Source organism: Drosophila innubila, assembly GCF_004354385.1.
Source record: "Drosophila innubila isolate TH190305 chromosome 3R unlocalized genomic scaffold, UK_Dinn_1.0 2_E_3R, whole genome shotgun sequence".
NCBI classification, from domain to species: domain Eukaryota; kingdom Metazoa; phylum Arthropoda; class Insecta; order Diptera; family Drosophilidae; genus Drosophila; species Drosophila innubila.
Genome location: NW_022995380.1, coordinates 18,214,805 through 18,235,189, shown reverse-complemented (window position 1 = coordinate 18,235,189; position 20,385 = coordinate 18,214,805). Strand labels below are relative to the sequence as shown.

General features: G+C 44.5%; 5 protein-coding genes across 7 annotated transcripts; 1 reads left to right on the top strand and 4 right to left on the bottom strand.

The window, feature by feature from the left end:
- Positions 1 to 5: 5 nt before the first annotated feature.
- LOC117791271 (multidrug resistance-associated protein 4-like) lies at positions 6 to 5,063 on the bottom strand. 2 transcript variants are annotated; one of them, XM_034630978.1, is made up of 6 exons: positions 4,783 to 5,063; positions 4,601 to 4,732; positions 2,662 to 4,525; positions 1,494 to 2,376; positions 740 to 1,439; positions 6 to 675 (listed from the first exon to the last, which is right to left on the bottom strand). In XM_034630978.1, exons 1-6 carry the CDS (start codon positions 4,965 to 4,967, stop codon positions 315 to 317), a joined length of 4,125 nt encoding a protein of 1,374 aa, XP_034486869.1. In that variant the 5' UTR covers positions 4,968 to 5,063; the 3' UTR covers positions 6 to 314. The 2 variants fall into 2 exon arrangements, with proteins under 2 accessions (XP_034486869.1, XP_034486870.1); XM_034630979.1 differs by having other exon boundaries at positions 1,494 to 2,373.
- A 412-nt stretch (positions 5,064 to 5,475) lies between these two features.
- On the bottom strand, positions 5,476 to 8,270 carry LOC117792059 (sphingomyelin phosphodiesterase 4). The gene is made up of 7 exons (XM_034632014.1): positions 8,174 to 8,270; positions 7,806 to 8,105; positions 6,944 to 7,746; positions 6,615 to 6,884; positions 6,221 to 6,539; positions 5,899 to 6,156; positions 5,476 to 5,839 (listed from the first exon to the last, which is right to left on the bottom strand). The coding sequence occupies exons 1-7, from the start codon at positions 8,204 to 8,206 to the stop codon at positions 5,537 to 5,539; spliced, it is 2,286 nt and encodes a 761-aa protein (XP_034487905.1). The 5' UTR covers positions 8,207 to 8,270; the 3' UTR covers positions 5,476 to 5,536.
- Positions 8,271 to 8,725: 455 nt separating this feature from the next.
- Positions 8,726 to 19,339, top strand: LOC117793015 (RNA helicase aquarius). The gene is made up of 8 exons (XM_034633381.1): positions 8,726 to 8,923; positions 8,990 to 9,467; positions 9,535 to 9,881; positions 15,149 to 16,183; positions 16,249 to 16,703; positions 17,073 to 18,288; positions 18,354 to 18,722; positions 18,784 to 19,339. Exons 1-8 carry the CDS (start codon positions 8,810 to 8,812, stop codon positions 19,258 to 19,260), a joined length of 4,491 nt encoding a protein of 1,496 aa, XP_034489272.1. The 5' UTR covers positions 8,726 to 8,809; the 3' UTR covers positions 19,261 to 19,339.
- LOC117793016 (probable G-protein coupled receptor Mth-like 5) lies at positions 9,883 to 12,992 on the bottom strand. 2 transcript variants are annotated; one of them, XM_034633382.1, is made up of 6 exons: positions 12,375 to 12,992; positions 11,473 to 11,600; positions 11,246 to 11,416; positions 11,001 to 11,179; positions 10,417 to 10,920; positions 9,883 to 10,353 (listed from the first exon to the last, which is right to left on the bottom strand). In XM_034633382.1, the coding sequence occupies exons 1-6, from the start codon at positions 12,613 to 12,615 to the stop codon at positions 10,095 to 10,097; spliced, it is 1,482 nt and encodes a 493-aa protein (XP_034489273.1). In that variant the 5' UTR covers positions 12,616 to 12,992; the 3' UTR covers positions 9,883 to 10,094. The 2 variants fall into 2 exon arrangements, with proteins under 2 accessions (XP_034489273.1, XP_034489274.1); XM_034633383.1 differs by having other exon boundaries at positions 10,417 to 10,917.
- On the bottom strand, positions 19,251 to 20,284 carry LOC117793017 (putative inner dynein arm light chain, axonemal). The gene is made up of 2 exons (XM_034633385.1): positions 19,797 to 20,284; positions 19,251 to 19,734 (listed from the first exon to the last, which is right to left on the bottom strand). Exons 1-2 carry the CDS (start codon positions 20,164 to 20,166, stop codon positions 19,355 to 19,357), a joined length of 750 nt encoding a protein of 249 aa, XP_034489276.1. The 5' UTR covers positions 20,167 to 20,284; the 3' UTR covers positions 19,251 to 19,354.
- Between the last annotated feature and the right edge of the window lie 101 nt (positions 20,285 to 20,385).

Here is a 20,385-nt window from a genome sequence, read left to right as displayed (position 1 = left end):
TTAACTCATGTGTTTCCATTGTTCAGAATGTATTACAAACTCCCAACAAGCACAAATTTTTAAAAACGTGTAAAACTAAAGAAAAAAGGTTATATTTTATGTTGTAGAACGAGGCTATCAAACGCTTTCTCAATTAGTCCTCACTTCCAATTAGTCTTATTTAGAAACTGTAAAACTATCATTAGTTATTAGATTAGTTTATTAAAAGTACATTACCACACCTAGGAAAAAAAACAAAAAAAAAGTTCAAAAAAATTTAAAAAAAAAAATAAAAAAAAAAGTTCAAAAAAAAGTATAATATTATCTTCTTGAAATTAAGATTGTGACGATCGAGAACGTTTCTCTATGAGAATCCCTGTGCTGCGTTCCAGCAACCTTAGCAACTGCTTCTCATCTGTCTTTTGGTGTTCCCGAGGCTGTTGCATCCGCACAAACGAGTCACTGGCCACCTTCTTGAGTGCATCCGACTCTCCTCCTGTCGCCTCTACCATCTGTCGTAGTGTTCCCTGGGCATGCCTTAGCAACAAATGGGGTATATCGAATTCCACTGCATTACCGGCATCCATGACAATGATGCGATCTGAATCCATAACGGTATGCAATCTATGAGCTACAGTGACCACTGTGCAATGATGGAACTTTTCCCGAATTGTGCGCTGAATCAGGAAATCAGTGCTGCAAGTGAAGTAGAAGAAAAAATGTGAATATGGATGCAAGATTTTTACAAAGTGGTGCTTACAGTAGATCCACATTGGCTGTGGCTTCGTCAAGAACCAGGACCTTGTTGTTGCGAAGGATTGCACGTGCCAGACAGAGGAGCTGTCGCTGTCCCACACTGAAGTTGCTGCCTCGCTCTGTTACCATAAAGTCCAGACCAGGAATGGCCGATCGTAGCTCGACATCCTCGAGAGATCGCCACAATTCCGCATCGCTGTAGCGCTCGAAGGGATCAAGGTTGTATCTAATGGTGGCCGAGAAGAGCACAGGATCCTGTGGAATGATGGAGATGCGAGTGCGCAGAGTTTCCAGTGAAATGCTGCCCGTCTCGATGCCATCAATGTAGATGCCTCCCTCAATGTATGCCAGGCGAAAGAGTGCTCCAATCAGAGAGGATTTGCCGGCTCCTGTGCGACCCACAATGCCCACCTTCCAGCCTGGCTCAATGGTCAAGCTGAGATGCTTGAGGACGGCTGATCCATTGGGATCGTAGCGCAAGCTCATGTCACGGAATTCCAGCTTTCCGTTTGGTGGCCAATTTTGCGGGAGTTCTGGGCTGTCACAGACATCGGACTCTTGCTCCAGTTCCGTGTACTCCAGGACACGTTCTACGCTTGTCATTTGCTGCAGGGACTCGGCCACCTGACGGACGCAATATTGCACCATGCCGGTGAGCAGGATGGCTTGAGAGATGGCCAGGCCAACATTGCCGCTGTAAGTAACTGAAATCATTTGTGGTTATCATCATAATCAGCTTGCGGAACTATTAAGCTTACCCTCGCTGGAGACGATGAAGCTGAATGTGACTGCCGTGAGGAAGAGACAGTTAATGGCATCCACCCAGAGACCAAGAGCCGTGTTTGTGGCTTCCGCCAGCTGCCAGACACTGCTATGCACATCCTGGAGAAGATCGAACTCCTTGGCAGCCACTTTCTGCATCTGACGTGAGCGAATGATCGATATCCCGGTCAAGGTGGAGGTCAGGTGCGAATAGACCGGACTGCGGCAAATTCCCTCCATGCGTTTCAGATCCTGCGAGGGCCGCATGTACAGTTTTAGTACAAGCAAATCGATGATAGCCACAATAACCACGGCGGGAAAGAGCACGGGATTAACCACCAAAATGACAGCCAATATGCCAGCTATGACCAGACCATGTTGAACAAACTCCAGCATGTTTCTGGGCAACCATTCATCCATGGTGCCAATATCCTTAGAGAATCGATTCAGAATCCGTCCAGAGTTGTTGTTGTGGAAGAATCTCATGCTCGCGTGCAAAATACAATTGAACATTCGATCGTGCAACACTTTCGAGGCATTCATGCATGTCTTAAGGAAGAGAAATCCTCGGAAGGTTGTCATGATCACAACTCCAACGATGAGACCACCAAAAATGTACATGCACTCATAGGTGCTGAACCTGGTGGGCTCTCCCTGAAATCTCAGGTGCTCCTGCTGTGTCCAAAAGTTCGCAAAGTAGTCCGAACTGCTGCACACCACCTGGGACAGCAGCATGATGCACACCATGAAGCTGAAGCTGAGCAGGGTGCTGCCCGCACTGAAGTATTCGTACCACACTCGAGAGGAGATGCCTCCCGTTGCCTGAGTCTCTGCCAAACTGTTATCCTTTTGGACAACCTTCGGCTGATCGGGGATCTGCTAAAAATAATAGAATGTATATGGAATAAAAAGGAATTATATATAATAAAAATGTTTAAGAAAAAAAAAAATAAAATCAATTTCTTTTAAATTTAATTTGATTAAAATTTGTATTGTTTTGATTGATTAGATTATGATTATTGAATCAAAGTCCCGAAAAATGGCGCAGTATATTATTACTCGATGTATTACTTGCCGATTGATTGATAGACAACCCGATTCTCTAACATCACTATTAAGGTATAGGCTTAGCTTTTCCCAAAGGTTTCTAAACTGGAGACTCACCGCTTTGTTGCCCTGAGCAACGCTGCTCTGCTTTCTCAAGGGCTGCAAACCTTCGGACTCTATATCAATATCTACCTCATCGTCGAGATCTTCAGGCTCACAAAGCGGAGCCTGCGGCTTCAATTGTTTATCACCTTGCACAGTTGTCACTTCAGTGGGACAATCCAACAACTTGGCAAAATCCAGATCGCTATTGATGATATCTTGGTACGTGCCCTGCATCAAGATTCGACCATGATCCACAATCACAATCCAGTCGGCTTCAGAAAGAAAGTGCACTTGATGTGTGACCAGAACTCGGGTTGCCTTCTGCTTTGCCAGACGTCCCCGTGGTCCAATGACCTCGTCAAAGAGATGTCGACCGACATGAGCATCTACCGCGCTTAGAGGATCGTCCAGCAGGTAAATGGATGCAGGTTTGTAGACAGCCCGAGCCAGGCTGATACGAGCACGTTGACCTCCGGAGAGGGATGCTCCTCGATCACCTAGAATAGTGTTGTCACCATTGCTCATCTGTTGAAAGTCCGTGGCGAGAGCGCAGGCTCTGGTTACGTCTTGGTATCGCTGGTGATCGTACAGTTCGCCAAAGAGAATGTTATTCCTGACGGTGCCAGTGAAGAGCCAAGGTTCCTGCGCTGCATAGGAGAGCTCGTCCTGCATGATAACTCTGCCATCAACAATTGGAAGTTCACCCAGCAGCAACTGCAGGAATGAACTCTTGCCGGATCCAACTGGACCAATGATGGCGCACAGCTGTCCCTTCAGAATCTTCAGATTCAAATGCTGCAATGTGTGTTGAGGTTTCTCCTTCTCCCAACTGGCCGTGATGTCCTTCAGGATAATGGCTCTTTGATCCTCAGCGTCCTGCTGCTTTCCTTGCTTTAGGCTATCCACCTTCTTGGCACGATCCTCTTGCAGGAGAAAAGTCTGAACGCGTCGGAGCGAGACCAATGCCTCGGCAGCCAAGTTGACGGCGAGGGGATAATAAACAGCTGCCACAAGCTGCAGGATATTGTAGTATATGACGACGGAAAAGACGAAGTCGGCAGTGATGCTCTGTCCAAGGAGAGCGGCTGCCGCCAGAGTGATGAACAATGTGGTGCGCTGGATAAAGAATCTGGTAGTGCGCTGGAATCCATACAAGTAGTTGGCATATCGAAGCTGTTGGATCTCACTGTGCCTGGCATCGGCCACAACAGTCTCGAAAGAGTTCTCCCACGCGTACATCTTGATGACCTGGATGCCCTGCATCAGTTCATTCATGATTCCAACTCGAACATCTGTGCGTTCCGCAATCTTTCGACGGAGCACTGAGGTCAGTTTGCTTAAAGCTGTCTGAACGGGCACCGTTTTCAGCAGGAGTCCCAGGACTCCCACCAGAGCTGGGATTCCAATCTGCTGCCATATGATGTAGCAGGTGATCACCGAATGGATGGGCAATATCCAGATGTAATGCGTAAACACCAATGCATAATCGAGTCGACTGACATCGTTAGAAATGAGATTTATCAGATGTCCAGGCGGAGTGGATCCCACCGATTTCATGGACAGCCGAAGGGTCTTCCGATAGACCAACGAGCAGCAGGCGATCCTCATACGAGCTCCCATCATGCGTTGACGCAGATACAGATGGTGCCACAGAAAGCATGCCACAAAGTTGATGCCCACCAACATTCCACCCAGATAGTATGCATCATTCCAAACATATATCGCTGACTTGGCCACCTCATTCCAAGTGCTGCTATTTGTGACTGAGTCGGAGGAGTTGCCTGCAAGGATTATAGATGAATTGGCTGTGCCGGCCACTGAATCCACATGTCGCAACTGCAGCAACAGCTGAGCCAAAATAGCGGCTATTAGCATTCTGGGGAAGATATGTTATCTTCAGTTATATATATGAGTATATAAAGCAGACTGCACTTGATAAGATTTCACTTACTTGAGGGCAATATATATAAAGCATAAAGCCCCATTGATGATAAAGGGGCTCCAGAAGCAACTGAGCAGCGCACGCCGTAGATGAGGCTTACGAGACTTTTTCCGAGCCCTCTCCAGCTCCTTTTGCCATTCCCTATAAGAGATCATTAGTTAGAATAATTCATTTAATAGGAATCTAGTCACTTTTCCAGACGATTGCCGAGCTGCTCCGACTGATCTGCTTTCAGGCATTCTGTTATGTCATCTGTTGTCAATCCCTTGCGCGATCCATGATATAGAAAGGGCACAGCCCAGGCAAATATGAAATAGGACAACAAATTCGCTTGCTGACATGGATTTTTTCGTTCCGGTTTCTTGCTGCTGTCCATTATAAATACTTTGGAACAGCGTTTTCCGCGTCTACCTCCGATCGCTTAACGCGCTTTGAAACGAATGCTCTCTCATTTTCAAACAATTACCCGGCCGACTAATCTTATCTTCAGAGTAAAAAATCTACAATTGTACTAGTTATTAATGCAATTTACTCGAACTATAATCTAATTTCAAAAAAAATAATCAGACAGCGCGAATCTTCTATGCCCTCCTTAACAGTACATTTGGCAAAACTTATAATTTGACCGATTAAAGCTCCATTTCTAACACTTTTTTCATGTCCTTTCTATCGCTTCTATTTCAGGTTTATGGAATTGATCAACGGATTGATAATACCACTGAATCCGAAAGTCATTTCCATTTATTTAGCTAGTGTAAAGTAACTTAGCAATGATTTATGACTCTTTATTACAGTTGATAAGATATATGAAAAGATATAACGAATGCACGAACTCTCTGCCGAAGCATAATAAATGCTGAAGGTCTTGGGAGATAAAACGATTCGCAAGTGTCCATAATTGTCCATTTAATTGTTATTGTTATATAAATATATAAATTTAGCTGCTTAGGATAATGCCGCCATGAGCATATAGTAAGACAGGAACAGCAAACACAAAATAACCAGTCCAAGTGGAGCCACACCACACCACAAGTATCCAAGGATCAGTGCAATTGTCATCATAAAAAGTGCGGAAATGGAGCCCAGTGGACGCAGAGTAAGCCTTGCCGGCAGCTGCTTCTCTTGTATGTCCACATTCCCGCCGCAGTTCTCAAACCATTGTTCTGTCATGGGTGCGCTTAACAGTTGTCGTGAGAACTTGCCGAAGAAATCCTGCCGGGCGTAAAATGCTTCAATTTGGCTGCCATACTGAATAGGAATTCGAGAATATTAATACCATAAGAATTTTTAGTTCTGCGGAAACTTACCTTATAATTAATCAGCTCGGATATGAGGTGCAACAGTCTGATCAGTGGCCTAAACTCATTCGATTGTATTGGCAGCAGCGCGGGATCAATGGAGGGTTGCATGTTTGAGGCATTCAGCGACATTTGATGCGGCGTCAATTTGGAAGTGTCCAAGCAATCGTTAGAATTGAAAAAGCTAAAGTTTTGCCCGGAAGGTGATACCGGAGGACTCGGCTCCACAGGGAGTGTCTCATGCATGGACAAGCTTCCAGCGTCAACCTATGAAAAGAAAATAGTTAACTTGATGTCGGATTGTATAGGACAAAGATTAGCAAAAACATACAGAAAATATTCGACAGAATGCATCTATACACTGTCGCAGGACCTCTGGTATACGACTGAGTTCCTGCAGCGTTAATTCATCTTGCGTGGACTCGCCAAACAGCTTCTTAAACAAGTTTTTCATGTATCCCTCTGAACGTTGACGTTCTGAGATTTCCCTTCGCAACGCACTTATGTCCGACAGCACGGAATTGCGGGCCATGCTGATGACATAGAGGAAGCTTTGAATCTGCGAGTGCATTGGCTCACTGAATAGCTTTGGTATACTAGAACTGACCAAGGGATTCCATTGGGCATTGTACGAGCTGTTATGAGACTTGCTGCAATGTGCATAGAGAATATGATTAAATTATGATCCTTCACAGATTAGACAATCTTTATCAAGTGCAACATACTTCATCATGTTCACCTGGCGTTGCGGGGAATCAAAGCCATAGGCATTGCCCGAGTGCAGACGCTCAAAACGCTGCAGACGATCAAACAAATCCTGCTGTGCAAACGTCTTGGCCAGTCGATGCAGCATATATGCATTGCGGTATACGGAGTAGTCCAGACGTTCAAACCGAGGCAGGAGCTGCATGAAGATGTGTGTGTAGACAATCAGATTGTCAATGATGAAGCCGTCAAACGAGTTTGCTATTGGTGGCTCATAATAAATGCCTATACTGTAGTTAAAACAACAAATTAGTCATACAAATCAGTTAATTAAATGCAGCTAACCTACGTTCTGTTATTGTTGGAAGCCAACGTGTATCGCCAGGGCTGTATATAGCTTAGCCAGAGCTCCAGCACAACGCTCAGGGAACTGTCCAGTGGCCAGCGATCGATCAGACTGCAGAGGAACGCATAGATGCGGGCCTTGACCATGGTAAGCGATACCTTTCTCAGAGCACACAACGAACTGTGATCTAAGCGGGATGCATTGGCAAAGAAATGGATTTGCTTAATGAGCGTGCGAACTCCCCGCACAAAATCGCTGCTGGGCAGATGGTGCTCCGACTCAATGTCGTATCGCAACCAGATGTCCACAAAAAAGTACAGCACGGACTCGGATCGCCAGACATAGGCACGTCCGCCAGCTCCGCTTCCGTCAGCGGACTGTGGCGATGTGTTGCCACTGTTGCTGACAACTCCTCCCTGACCGTTGCCATTGCGATACGAGCTTGGCAGCTTGAGGTAACGCAGCTGACGCTGTGGTTGCAACGACTGTGCGGGTATCTGCTGCGGCGCCTTGACGCTGCCACAAAAGTTCGCCGGCTCGATGGCTGCGTCCGGAAACTGCGGCAGAAAGTTATCCAAGTACTCGGCTGCCAGTAACTGATAGATTGTTTTGCTGCGTTCGTTGTGAATCTGCATGGCAATAGGATTGATCGTGTGCAGTGGTTGCAACGCATACAGCACAAAGTGGAATACGTAAAAGTCAAATGTGTTGAGGGACAACGTGCTCACTTGATGCTTCAGCGGATCAATGTTGATCAGATCCGCATAAAACATGGGTCCCGCTTGCAGCATGCCAATGAATTTACGCTGCAAAGGAACAACATGGTAAAATCATACGACGGACACAACAAGTGGCTGCAACTCACCGGCAACAAGTTTATATCAATGTCGAATTTTGTGGTCTCGCTCAACAGCCTGTGGCAAACGTGCATCCACACGCCGTTGACACCAAAGAAATGCTGCAGTCTGTTGAAATAATGCGGCGCATTCTCCATCGTCGTCGTCCGCAGACCCCATCCAAGTACATTTCCATTAATTCCGAATATGGAGTGAACGATGAGCGGGTAAATTTCTTGTATTTGCCGCACGGTACAGCGCTCGAATAAAATCTCCAACTGCAGTAGTCTGTCTAACAATGGTAAGCCGAGCACTGCCAGGATATGGCTCTGGGAATCAAATTAATATATTTCAACAGTTTATGTGATAAATAACTTTAATAAAGCGTACAACTTACATTTAAGTTTTCTGGCGGCATTGAGTGGGCCATGTTGTCGGTGTTTTGTTTGGCAATATATTTTGGTTGTCACTGCACACGCAAACTCGCATTCACATTCACATTCGAATAATTCGTTATGTTTACGTTCTATTGTTAATCACACACTCAACTTGAATATAACTACTCACTTTAATAAACAATTCGTCCACAGCGAAGATGTGCTTAATTTTTTACTCTGTAAAAAGAACAAAAACCGAGGGATGCCCATCCGGTAAAAGTTACCGATATGGTTCGATTTCTTGTACTTAAAAAAACAAGTACATTTCCGAAATTGTGTGTTTTTTATTTTTGTACTTAATTTCGGATGCTAAGCTTAATTTTGTCTAATTTCTAAATTTTAATTTTCATAAAATTTATTAATTTTTTATTGAGTTTTTTGCATTTTAAAATTTGCATTTTTTGTTAGCGTTGGCAGAGCGGTAATTGCGATAGTTTGCTTTATATATGAGATCGTGAACTATCGATATGACAGGTATTCAAATACTATTCGATTAATTTATATTGTCCAGCCGTGGTCACACTGGCCGCGTTTGCAGCCGGCGTTTGTTTTGGTAATTATTTTAATTTAAGTTTTTGCCATTTAAAAGCGTGAAAATGAAGCGCAGAAGTCAAACGCAAGCGCAGACGGCTAAAGAGGCCAACAAGAAGCCAAAGGAAAAGGCCGGAGCTTTAACTTTGGCCCAGTTCAGCTCTGATGTTATTTGGCAGGTGGGTGCTCCGCTAAAACGTTTTAATAAACGTTTACAGAAACTAATAAAATAATGATATTTCTAGCTGGCATCAAAGTATTGGTCACCGGAATCCAAGTCCGAGCATTTGCCCTACAATGGGGACATCATCGAACGCATTTACGCAGATGAGATGTCGAGCGGAAAAGCGAGTGCGCGACGCATCAACATGCTGGAGTTCAGCCAATATCTGGAGCAGTATTTGTGGCCCAATTACAATCGCGAGAAGGCGACACATGCCCATCTCATGTCCATAGTGATAATGGCCAATGAGAAGTTCCGCGAACGCGTTGAGGTTTGGAATGTGTTTGAGCAATTGCCAGATCAGTATCCAGCATTCTTTCGCCACGTCTTGGAGTCGTGTTTGCCCGCTCCGGGAACAAGTGAAAATAAGAGCACGCTGAGGGAACGAACAGCACTGCTTATGTTCCTCAATCACTGCTTCAACAGCATGGAAATCGAACTGTGTCGCGAACAGGCCAAGCGGCTAGTCTCCCTCTCCATGTGGCACTGCCTGCAGCCGCGTAAGTACTCAAAGCTGCTGTGCAAGTAACCTGGTCGAGTTACAGCTCTGTTTCATCTGTTATGCAGGTCGCCGCGAACAGGAGCTGCGGGATGTGCCTGAATGGCGCAAGTACTGGAAGCGTCTGCAGAAGAAGGAGAAAGATAGTCCCAAGCCAGATGTAATGTGGGAGCGTCACTTCATGCAGAACCTAATCATTGATTTTCTACGGATATTGGAACGCATTCCCGCTAAAGGCGAACTCAACAGCAATGTCGTGCACTATTGCGAACGCTTCTTGGAGTTCATCATTGATCTGGAGGCACTGTTGCCCACACGCCGATTCTTCAACACAGTCCTCGATGATTGTCATCTGATTGTGCGGGCTTTAATGAGTCCGCTGGTGCAGCGGGAGGAGGGCAAACTATTTGGACAGGTATGTGTCAGACTTTGCTTGTTTAATAAGTTGTTTTTATAAATTAGTTACTTGTTAAGTACAAATCTCAATGTTTAACATTGTTAAACTACACAAAAACACTTAGCATAGCTACGAGTAGATCCTAAAACTAGTTGATAGATTACGGCTCGTATTCAACTATAACTTGGCTTCAGCTCAGATCGAGTTGAACGCTCTCGGTGGACGCTTGGCTCAATATTCGTTGCCATTCATGTAGTGCATCTCATCACCCCAATCGCTTGAAGACGGCGGCTCGTTGTAGCAGCAGGACTTCTTTAGCAAGAAGGTAACATGACGCTGTCGCAGCACGCAGATGTAAAGCAACAGCGGCGCCTGGAACGCATTCACTACGATGTGAGCATAAAGAAGTCCGTCCAGGGCTAGCCAGGACATGGTGAGGAACAGCCAGGAAAATGACATGACCAACAGCATCAGCGAGAACATGATAAAGCTGCAAATCAAATGTAAATCAAATGAATCTCAATCTAAATACGCAACACCATCCATCACTCACTTGGCCTTTAGTTTGTGCGCAATCCGGCCGTAGACTGTACGGCGATTGATTAGCTTCCGTGTGGTCACATAGAAGAAGATGTTGATGATGATGGTGCACGCAATCGGCGCAAAGAATATACAGATGCCCAGCCAGCCAATTGTCTGCTGTTCCCCGCGCATATTCTCCTTCTTGTATGAATCCGCATCCAGGAAAAAGTGCGCAAATACCGCAAGTCCAGCCATCGTTGCTGTGCATCCCCAGGCATAGGCCGAATAGTAGCAATACTTGCGTCCATCCGTCACACGCAGGAACACATTCCTCGACCGGAACGTCTTCCAAATGTAATAGCCAAAACTGTTGAGCCAGAAGAAGGCCGCCAGCAAACTGAAGCACAGTATTATATCTGCCACAATGAAGCTAACGTGATTGGTGAAATCCGTGAAAATGCAGACCAGATCCGCCGCCTGACTGACCATCAGACACATCGCAATTGTAGTCACAATATTTCCAACAAGATCTCTGCTAAAGGGAATCGATTTAAACAGAAATCAGAATGAATAACTTAATTTTAACAACTATATTTTTAATGAAACGATTCTCACCTGAGCGTGGGTAAAATGAAGTAAACGATGGCTATGATCAGTAAAATAATCAAGGATATGCCATGGAATATGGGATTGAGAATTTTACGCAGCAGAAAGTTTGAATCGTTCCAATTGTTCTCCTTTTTGGCCAAACAGATGTGAGCAAATAGACTGTGCTTGTGCTCCGGGGAAACGGCCTGGAAGATACATGGAAATATGGAATTAAAAGAATGATTTGAATAATTTTTAGTTGATAAAGTTACCTTATCGAGGCAGTACTGTCCCTGCTCATAGTCATAGTAACGTGGCTTATTCGCCTCTACCAGATCTTCATCGTAATCCGTTTGCACGCCGCGTCGTTCATCGTTTTCATTCTCGGCATTTGTATAGTGTCTCAGCTTGCCATCGTCCAGGAGCACCAGCTTGTCATAGCTCTGAAAGATAAGCTCATGGATTAATAAAATATTAAAAGTCCAGTCAGGTTACTTACGCCTGAGTAGTCCAGAACGGGCCACATCTGCTTGGAGCCACAATTGGGCACTCCAATGACGAACTTGAAATGTGCCACGGGTCGGTTCTGATCTCCGCCATAGCTGGTAAACATGGGCTCAAAATAATCTATATATTTACGTATGGAAAGATGGAACAGTGCATTAGCATCAGATCATTTCAATTGGCATATAAAGAGAGAGAGATAGCGACAGAAGAAGAGAGGGAATCGAACAATGGACACAACTGAACAAAGCAAATCATAAAACACTCCAGAGTCTATAAATATCCATGGTGTCCATGGCCAGAACGTGCTGAACAATGCATAATCCAGATACAGCTACAGTTCATGATGATCTCTATAATTCGATTCAGTATCTGTCTGACTAAATTTGATTAATAACTTGATTAAATTATCTCAGCTATCAGGGTAATTGATACTAACAAATAAACAAATATATTTTAGACTGGAAATTAACTTAATCGAATTCCAATTGATTTCTTATATCAACAACACAAATTTGACGTTTTGTTACCAATTTCTAGGATATTTGACCAGCTGTTACCTTATGCCACTATGAGTAGTCACCCTTAAGATCTACACTTTAAGTGAAGCTGCATTCCCTCACAGACTCTAGCATAAATCATAAGTTTTGATAGCTCTGTTTGTTTTTTAAAGTGTCCCCCTCCCTCCTTTGATGGCTGTTCCATTGATTGCCAGCAAATGGGGCATTAAGTGTTTGTTGCATGCCATATGTTGCATGCCAATAGCCCGAAAATCCATAAAGTTGAATGGCCAAGCCGGCAATAGCCAAGTTTTCCTGCTAATTGCGCGTGGTGTTGCCATTGACAACCAGTGTTTTAGCCTGGTTTTTGTGTGTGTGTGTGTGTGTTAGTTCTTACCCGTTTCATTGACCTGCTGGCATGAATTATTCACGTGTATCTCGAACTTCTCACAGCACTTATTCACCAGCACCACATTGGGATCATTGTTGGCCATCGGCACAGTGCTTTCCACGGAGCTGCTGTCGGCCACATGAGCTGTGATAGCTACGGCTCGCAGTGTGGCCAACAGGGCCAGCAAAAGGCAGCTGCCTTTAGCCAGGTATGGACAAATTTGCGCGCCAAGCATTTTTATGAGCATCTCGCACGAATATAGCTACAGATACAGATACAGAGACAGATACATTTACAGATACTCGCACTCGTAATCGGAATCGGGCTCGTAATCGAATGCGTCATCAAGGCTGTGACTGATGCCGGTTTCGAGCCAAGATCATGACTTGCATGACAACAACTAAGTCATCGACAGTCAAGCGACAGTTTTCGTCTTTTCTTTTAACTACTTTTTGTGCTTTTGTTATACACAGTTGTTGAATTAGATTAAAACTATATTTTGTTTTATTTTCTTCACACACAATATTAAATTTCTTATTTGCTAAGCAACATTTTTGTTTGTATTTTTATGCAGTTTGCGCAAAAATTCCAAAAGACAACGAACTGCTCCGCCGACCAACAACTGACTGAGAAATCGAGAAGGCGAACACCACTCGGTCTCTTTGGCTCTCGCTCTCTCACACTAGCTCTCTCTCACACTTACTCTGGCTGTGTCTGCATCGCGCTCTTAACTTCTAGTCACTAACACAGACTGAAACGGCGAGAGCAGCAGCAACAACAACAACAACAATAACAACAACAATAACAACAACAACAGCAGCAATAGCATTGGCATTGGACTTAGTGTAGAGTTCCACATTCGTTACCTTTCCCACTCTCATTCTGGAGAGAAGCAGCAGCAACCACCAAACATAAAAAAAGTTGAAGTAGGGCTTTGAAATGTATTCTCTCTTCCGTTCACTCTCTCACTCACACACACACACACACACGCGCGTGAACAATGTCTTTTGTTGTTGTTTAAATTAAACGACGGAAATTATCAATTGGAAGCGACTCAAAGAACCGGCAATCCCTCGTGTCTCCGTGTGTATGAGTTTGCTTCCCTGTACATGTCCGTATGCTTGTGTGTATGTGTGTGTGATTTGTTGTTTGTTGTTTCGTCTGACGATGTGTGATGATGTGATAAGACTTCCAAAGCACTTTATCTAGGAAACTGCAACTGCAGCAACCCCTCGCAGCAATTCAAAACGCGTGCCTTGTCTTTCATTATCCGTCACTTGTCAGCACTTTGGAGCAGGAGTATTCCCCCAATGCCCTTATCATATCACACATACTAATCTACCGTAAAAACAAACATGCAAACATATGTACATATATGTGCAACATTTCTTTTTTTTTTTTTAAATTTAAAGCTAAACTCAAAATTCCATTGAATGCTAAGTTCTTGAACAACTTAGACCTTTTCAAGAAAAGTCTTTCCCTTTCCCCCATTGTCATATAGAGTTACACAGCGATATTTGATTCCCATCGCACTGATTCCGACTTTTACTGCCCTATAAGGACATTCGTGTAGCCAAACCGCTTTTTAATTAGACTCTCTTTAATTAACGCTCTCGGAATCTGCCAATGCCAAGTTAAGGTTGACAGGTTTGTAGACTTTTAAACCTGCACATTCAAAGCTCTTCCCGTCTTGACCAAATTGATGACGTATTGCCCTTAAGCGGCAATAGCAGACCGGCTCACAACTGACATGGCAATTGTGTTGAAATTACCTGTATTGCACTCTCAAAGAGAGGAGCAGCGCTTTATGTCTCTGTGTGTTGGGTTTTTGTAGAGATTGTAGAATTGTGTAGACAGGTAGTGTGGTAGTAAAAAATACGTTCCATTCAATGCGTCCATATGAGAAACAGCACAGGAGCGGTTCTGTTTAGTTTTAGTTAAGTTTAAGATGTTATTCATTTTTTTATTTAACATAAACTAAAACAGTCAACAGATAACAATTATTTAGGCAATACTATAGAAATATCCGTTTGTCTGTAGCTGTATCTTCTTTTTGGATAACCCTTCTCTTTATTTAGTGAATAGAAAATCTTTATCTACAGAGCATATTTTGCAGAGACTGTAAACGTCAAATAAAATTAAATCTGTACATTAGGGTGCATTGATTTTTTCGAAAAAAAAAAGAAAATGGTAACCCATATACGTAAACTACGGTCAATTCTAATCTGTTTTCACCAAGAAACTATAGCTCTAAAATCAATTCCTAATCCGCGCTTTTTAAGTTGAAAATTTTTGAGTTTTTAGTCCTTGCAAGGACGAAAACTATTTTAAGGACAATTTGTCTTTGAATTTGAAAGTAGAGCACGAGCTTTGATACCAATATTGTCCGGATCGGACCATAAATATTAAAGATATGGTAATAATTCATGCTAAAAATATCAAAAAAACACGTTTTTTAACTTAAAAAGAGGGGAATTTGATTTTAGAACTATGATTTCTTGGTAAAACATCTTGGAACTGACCGTAGTTAACGAATATGGGGTACCATAATTTTTTTATTAACAAATCGATACACCCTAATGTACAGTTTAATTTTTTCGACATTTACAGTCTCTGCAAAATTAGATCTGTAGTTAAAGATTTTCTATTCGCTGGTTTTGTTCTAGTCTTAGGTATAAGTATACTTTACGATATCTACATTATTAATTACTCTACAGTTGAAAGTGTACAATTATGTATTTTATCCTTCATATTGATTATGTTATTATTGTTTCTGTTAGTTGTTGGACATGCTTAAGTTCTACACCCGATTCGAGATCAATGATGTGACTGGAAACTCTCTAACGGATCACGATATGACCCAATTGCATTATAAGAAGATAACCTCGCTGCAGCGTGCAATGTTTGCCAAGTTCTCCTCACTGCGCGTCTTTGCCTTGTCCAATGTGGCGACTGTGGACAATCGGGAGTCGCTGGAGAAGCATTTTGGATCCTTGGATGCGGATGGACTGAAACAGATTGCATCATTTCTTAATCTGGTGCCGGATGAGGCTGTTGAACCGTTTCAGTGGCATCGCTTGGATGAGGATTTTTTGCGTGAATTGTTGATAACGCGACATGAGAAACGGTGCTCACAGCTGGAGGCACTGAACGAGATGCCTCTGTATCCCACCGAGCAAATCATTTGGGATGAGAATGTGGTGCCATCGGAGTACTACACGGGTGACACTTGCCTGGCTCTGCCCAAGCTCAATTTGCAATTCCTCACGCTGCACGATTATCTGCTGCGCAACTTTAATCTGTTTCGACTGGAGTCCACCTACGAGATCCGTCAGGACATTGAGGATGCGGTCAGCCGCATGCTGCCCTGGCAGTCGGAGGATGGTGACGTTGTCTTTGGCGGCTGGGCACGCATGGCACTGCCCATTGCCAGCTTTGCCGTTGTCGAGGTGGCCAAGCCGCATCTTGGCGAGAAGAAGCCATCTCGAGTGCGTGCCGATGTCGGCGTAACGCTCTCAGTGCGTCGCGAGATCAAGGATGAATGGGAGAACCTGCGCAAACATGACGTGTGCTTTTTGATCACAGTCAAACCCACGCAACCCTACGGCACCAAGTACAATCCCAGAGAACCCTTTATACCCCAAGTGGGATTGGTCAGCGTGCGCGGCTGCGAGGTGGAGGGCATGCTGGATGCCAATGGACGTGTCATAGAGGACGGACCAGAACCACGCCCCCAATTGCCGGGTGAGCAGCGCAACTATCGCGTCTGGTTGGACTCCAATCAGTATCGCATGGACATGGACGACTTGCAGGACGTAAGTGTCAAAAGTATTTGCCTAATGTCCTATAATCCTAATCCTATTCCTTCTTTTTCTTGCAGGGCTCTGACGATGTCTACGAAAGTTTCAACATATTGATGCGCCGCAAGCCCAAGGAGAACAACTTTAAGGCCGTACTGGAGACCATACGCCATCTAATGAACACGGAGTGCGTAGTGCCACCCTGGCTGCATGACATACTCCTCGGTTACGGCGATCCAGCTGCGGCACATTACAGCAATATGCCCAATCAAGAGCGTACTCTCGAATTCAATGACACCTTCCTGGACTATGATCACTTGCAGGCGAGTTTTCCAGACTATGAGCTCAAGTGTGAGGCAGCGGAGGGGAACAAGGAGCCGCCGTATCGTCTCATCTTCGAAGACGTGCCCGAACAGCGGGACAGTGATGCAGAGGAGGAGGAGGAGGCCAAGCATCAAGCTGTTACTAAATCCATTACTGTGCAACCGTACAAGTACGAGGCAAGAGGTCCCTATCCCAGCGACAAACCCAAGCAGTAAGCACCCTTAAATCATTTAGTCTTACTGAACAAGTCCAACAGAATAAGCGTTTAATTTCTTGCAACTATTACTAACATTTAATGAAAAACATCAACTAAATTATAAACGTTTCGGTTTTCGGTTCATAAAAGATGAATTTATTTCGGTTATGGTTCCGGTTTCGGTACTAAAAATGAAACGGTTAGTTTTGGCTTACGGTTCCGATTGCTGCATTATTCCCTGGTTAAAAGAAAATTTTAATTGGAGAATTTAATAATAGTTGCAAATTTAAACTAGCTAAATCATATAAATGAAACTATTTTTTAAAATTTTTTTTTTGTAGATTGATTAAAAAGTGTAATAATTAATCCCACATCTTATTTTAGAAATTGCATACGCTTTACGCCCACGCAAATTGAAGCCATACGAGCGGGAATGCAGCCTGGCCTTACTCTGGTGGTGGGTCCGCCGGGTACGGGCAAAACGGATGTTGCCGTGCAGATCATTTCCAACATCTACCACAATCAGCCCAATCAACGTACGCTGATTGTGACACACTCCAATCAGGCGCTGAATCAGCTTTTTGAGAAAATCATGGCACTGGACATTGATGAACGGCATCTGTTGCGTCTGGGCCATGGCGAGGAAGCGCTGGAAACTGAGAAGGATTACAGTCGTTATGGTCGCGTCAACTATGTGCTGGCCAAGCGCATGGACTTGCTGAGTCAAGTGCAACGGCTGCAGGAGGCGGTCGGTGTGAGCGGAGACAATGCTTACACCTGCGAGACGGCGGGCTACTTCTATCTGTACAACGTTATGGCGCGTTGGGAGAAGTTCCAAAGTCAGATGGATGCACACCGTGAGGAGTCGGACATGGGCAAGCTAAGTCAACTGTTTGAGACTGAGTTTCCCTTTGGCAAATTCTTTGCCGACGCACCACAACCTCTCTTTAAGGCAACGAGCTTTGATGACCTCATGGGCATTGCCGAGTCCAACTTTCGTTATATCTCAGATATATTTACGGAGCTTGAGGAATTCCGGGCGTTTGAGCTGTTGCGCACAGGCCTCGATCGCTCCAAGTATTTATTGGTGAAGGAGGCAAAAATCATTGCCATGACCTGCACACATGCTGCGCTCAAACGCAAGGAGTTGGTTAATCTTGGCTTTCGCTATGACAACATATTGATGGAGGAATCGGCTCAGATTTTGGAGATTGAGACCTTTATACCACTACTGCTGCAAAATCCACTGGACGGGCTGAATCGATTGAAACGCTGGATCATGATTGGCGATCACCATCAGTTGCCGCCTGTCATTAAGAATATGGCCTTCCAGAAGTACTCGAATATGGAGCAGAGTCTGTTTACGAGACTGGTGCGCCTCGGTGTGCCCACTGTTGATCTGGATGGTCAGGGACGTGCACGTTCCAGCATATGTTCCTTGTACAAGTGGCGGTATAAGAAACTGGCGGACTTGCAGCACATCTTTGAGCATGACGAATACAAGAAGGCAAATGCGGGCTTGGCTTACGACTATCAGCTCATCAATGTGGAGGATTTCAAGGGTGTGGGTGAAAGCGAACCCAATCCGTTCTTCTATCAGGTGAGTAGATTTAAGATTCTATCTATTGCACATACTTAATACTATATCTCTCTTTGCTTAAATAGAACCTCGCCGAGGCAGAGTATATTGTTGCTTTGTACATGTATATGCGGTTACTGGGCTATCCTGCTGCTAAGATATCCATACTGACGACCTACAATGGTCAGAAGCATCTTATACGCGACGTTATCAATGCACGCTGCGGCAACAATCCGCTCATTGGTTGGCCGCATAAGATTACCACCGTTGACAAGTATCAGGGCCAGCAGAATGATTACATACTCATCTCTCTGGTGCGCACCAAGGCTGTGGGTCATCTGCGTGATGTTCGCCGCTTGGTTGTCGCCATGAGTCGTGCACGTCTTGGTCTCTACATCTTTGGACGCGTTTCGTTGTTTAAGAACTGCTTGGAACTGCAGCAGACATTCAAATTGGTGAGTTAAGTGAAATGTACAATGGAACATTGAATCTTATATTCTCCTGGCTTGCTTACAGCTTATGCAACGCCCGTTGAAGCTGCGCCTTGTATCTTCAGATGAATATCCCACCAACAGACTGACCTCCGACCCGTTGACCGATGACGGCAGCAAAACCGTGGAAAACATGTCTGAAATGGCAGAGTTTGTCTATAAGCTCTACATGAACAAAATGGAACAGCTTAAGGATAAACTGCCCACAGAGGAAGAAATGCGCGCACTGCGTAGACAATTGCCAACTGAAGACGATGATGAAAATGACGAGGAGGACGCAGTAGATTCAAATGTAGCTGAGATCAACGAGGAGCCACCACAGAAGCGTGTTGCGAATGAAAAAGCTAAGAAAACGCCAGAAGCTTTCAAGCCCACACCCATACTAAACGAGATAAATGTGGATGAGGCCGAAGTGGAGCAACAGAAACAAGAACCCGAAACAGTTAAAGAGACGTCCACTCAGCAGGCAGCTGAAGAAACGACGACCATGGATGAATCTTAGCTATTCAGTAAATTTAATTGCAATAAGTTCTAACAAATCATTAAACGCGACAAATACAAAACACACACATACACACACATGTAACGGGTTCTATCTATTTCTTTGGGGCTGTAATTCCCTCGAGCTGTGCCTTGAGCTGTGCATTGGTCTTCTTCAGGAAGGTAATCTCTTCGGTGAACTTCTTCTCCTCGGAGGCGCGTAGTTCAGCATTGCGTCGTTCGGCTTGTTCCTGCTTCATTTTCATGTCGGCAATGATTTCCTCAAGTGCCTCCTTATCCTGTTCCAGAGTCTTGACACGATCACGCAGCATTTCCTTCTCCTCGTGTGCCTGCAAAGCCTTGCGCATGCCAAATGCCACGGAGCTGCAGTACAGAGTCTCGTAAGCCTCCATAGACATGGCAATCTCGTCGCGGATGCGCAGAAGCAGCAAACCGCGCTCCGAACAATTTATGGTCACCTGGCGTATAATCTCATCTACAAGTACAAATATTCGTTGAACTATATACATATATATATAAGCTGCAGTCAAAGCTCACCAAAGCACTGGGAATAGAGTTCACGGCGTACAGGACAGATGCCAGTTTCACGGGCTTGTGTCTGTTGCAAGCGAGTGTCCAGCATTTCCTGCAAATTGATGACATCCTGCCGAGTGGCCGGAGTGCTCGACACAGATTGCTGCCACAACTGACCATCCTCTTCCCAGCAACGTGGTGGCAGTATTGAGTTCAATATCTCCTCTGTTTCCTTTTTGGTATCTAATAGAGCGCCAGCGGTTTGAGGACGTTTCATTTCCAGCTCCGTCAGCGGTGCGCCCTTCTTATCCGGATGCTTTACAACAAGCACCGGATTATTGTAGCGCACCAGTGTCTGGAACTGGCCCACACTGGCAATCTCCACTTCATCCATTTTTTTGATTTTGGTGCTTTATCTTCAATTTGTACTATATCGAAATTATTTTTGTGTGTACTCCGTCTGACGTGTTCAGCAATTTTTGTTGATATGAAAACCCGAATACCTTCATTGAGGAAAAGCCCAAAGAGGGTTGAGTTCTTGTCGGCTGGCAACGAGGAAAACTGTTTTTCGAAATTCAACAAATAGCAACAGGTGCAATTGTGGACATTCGTG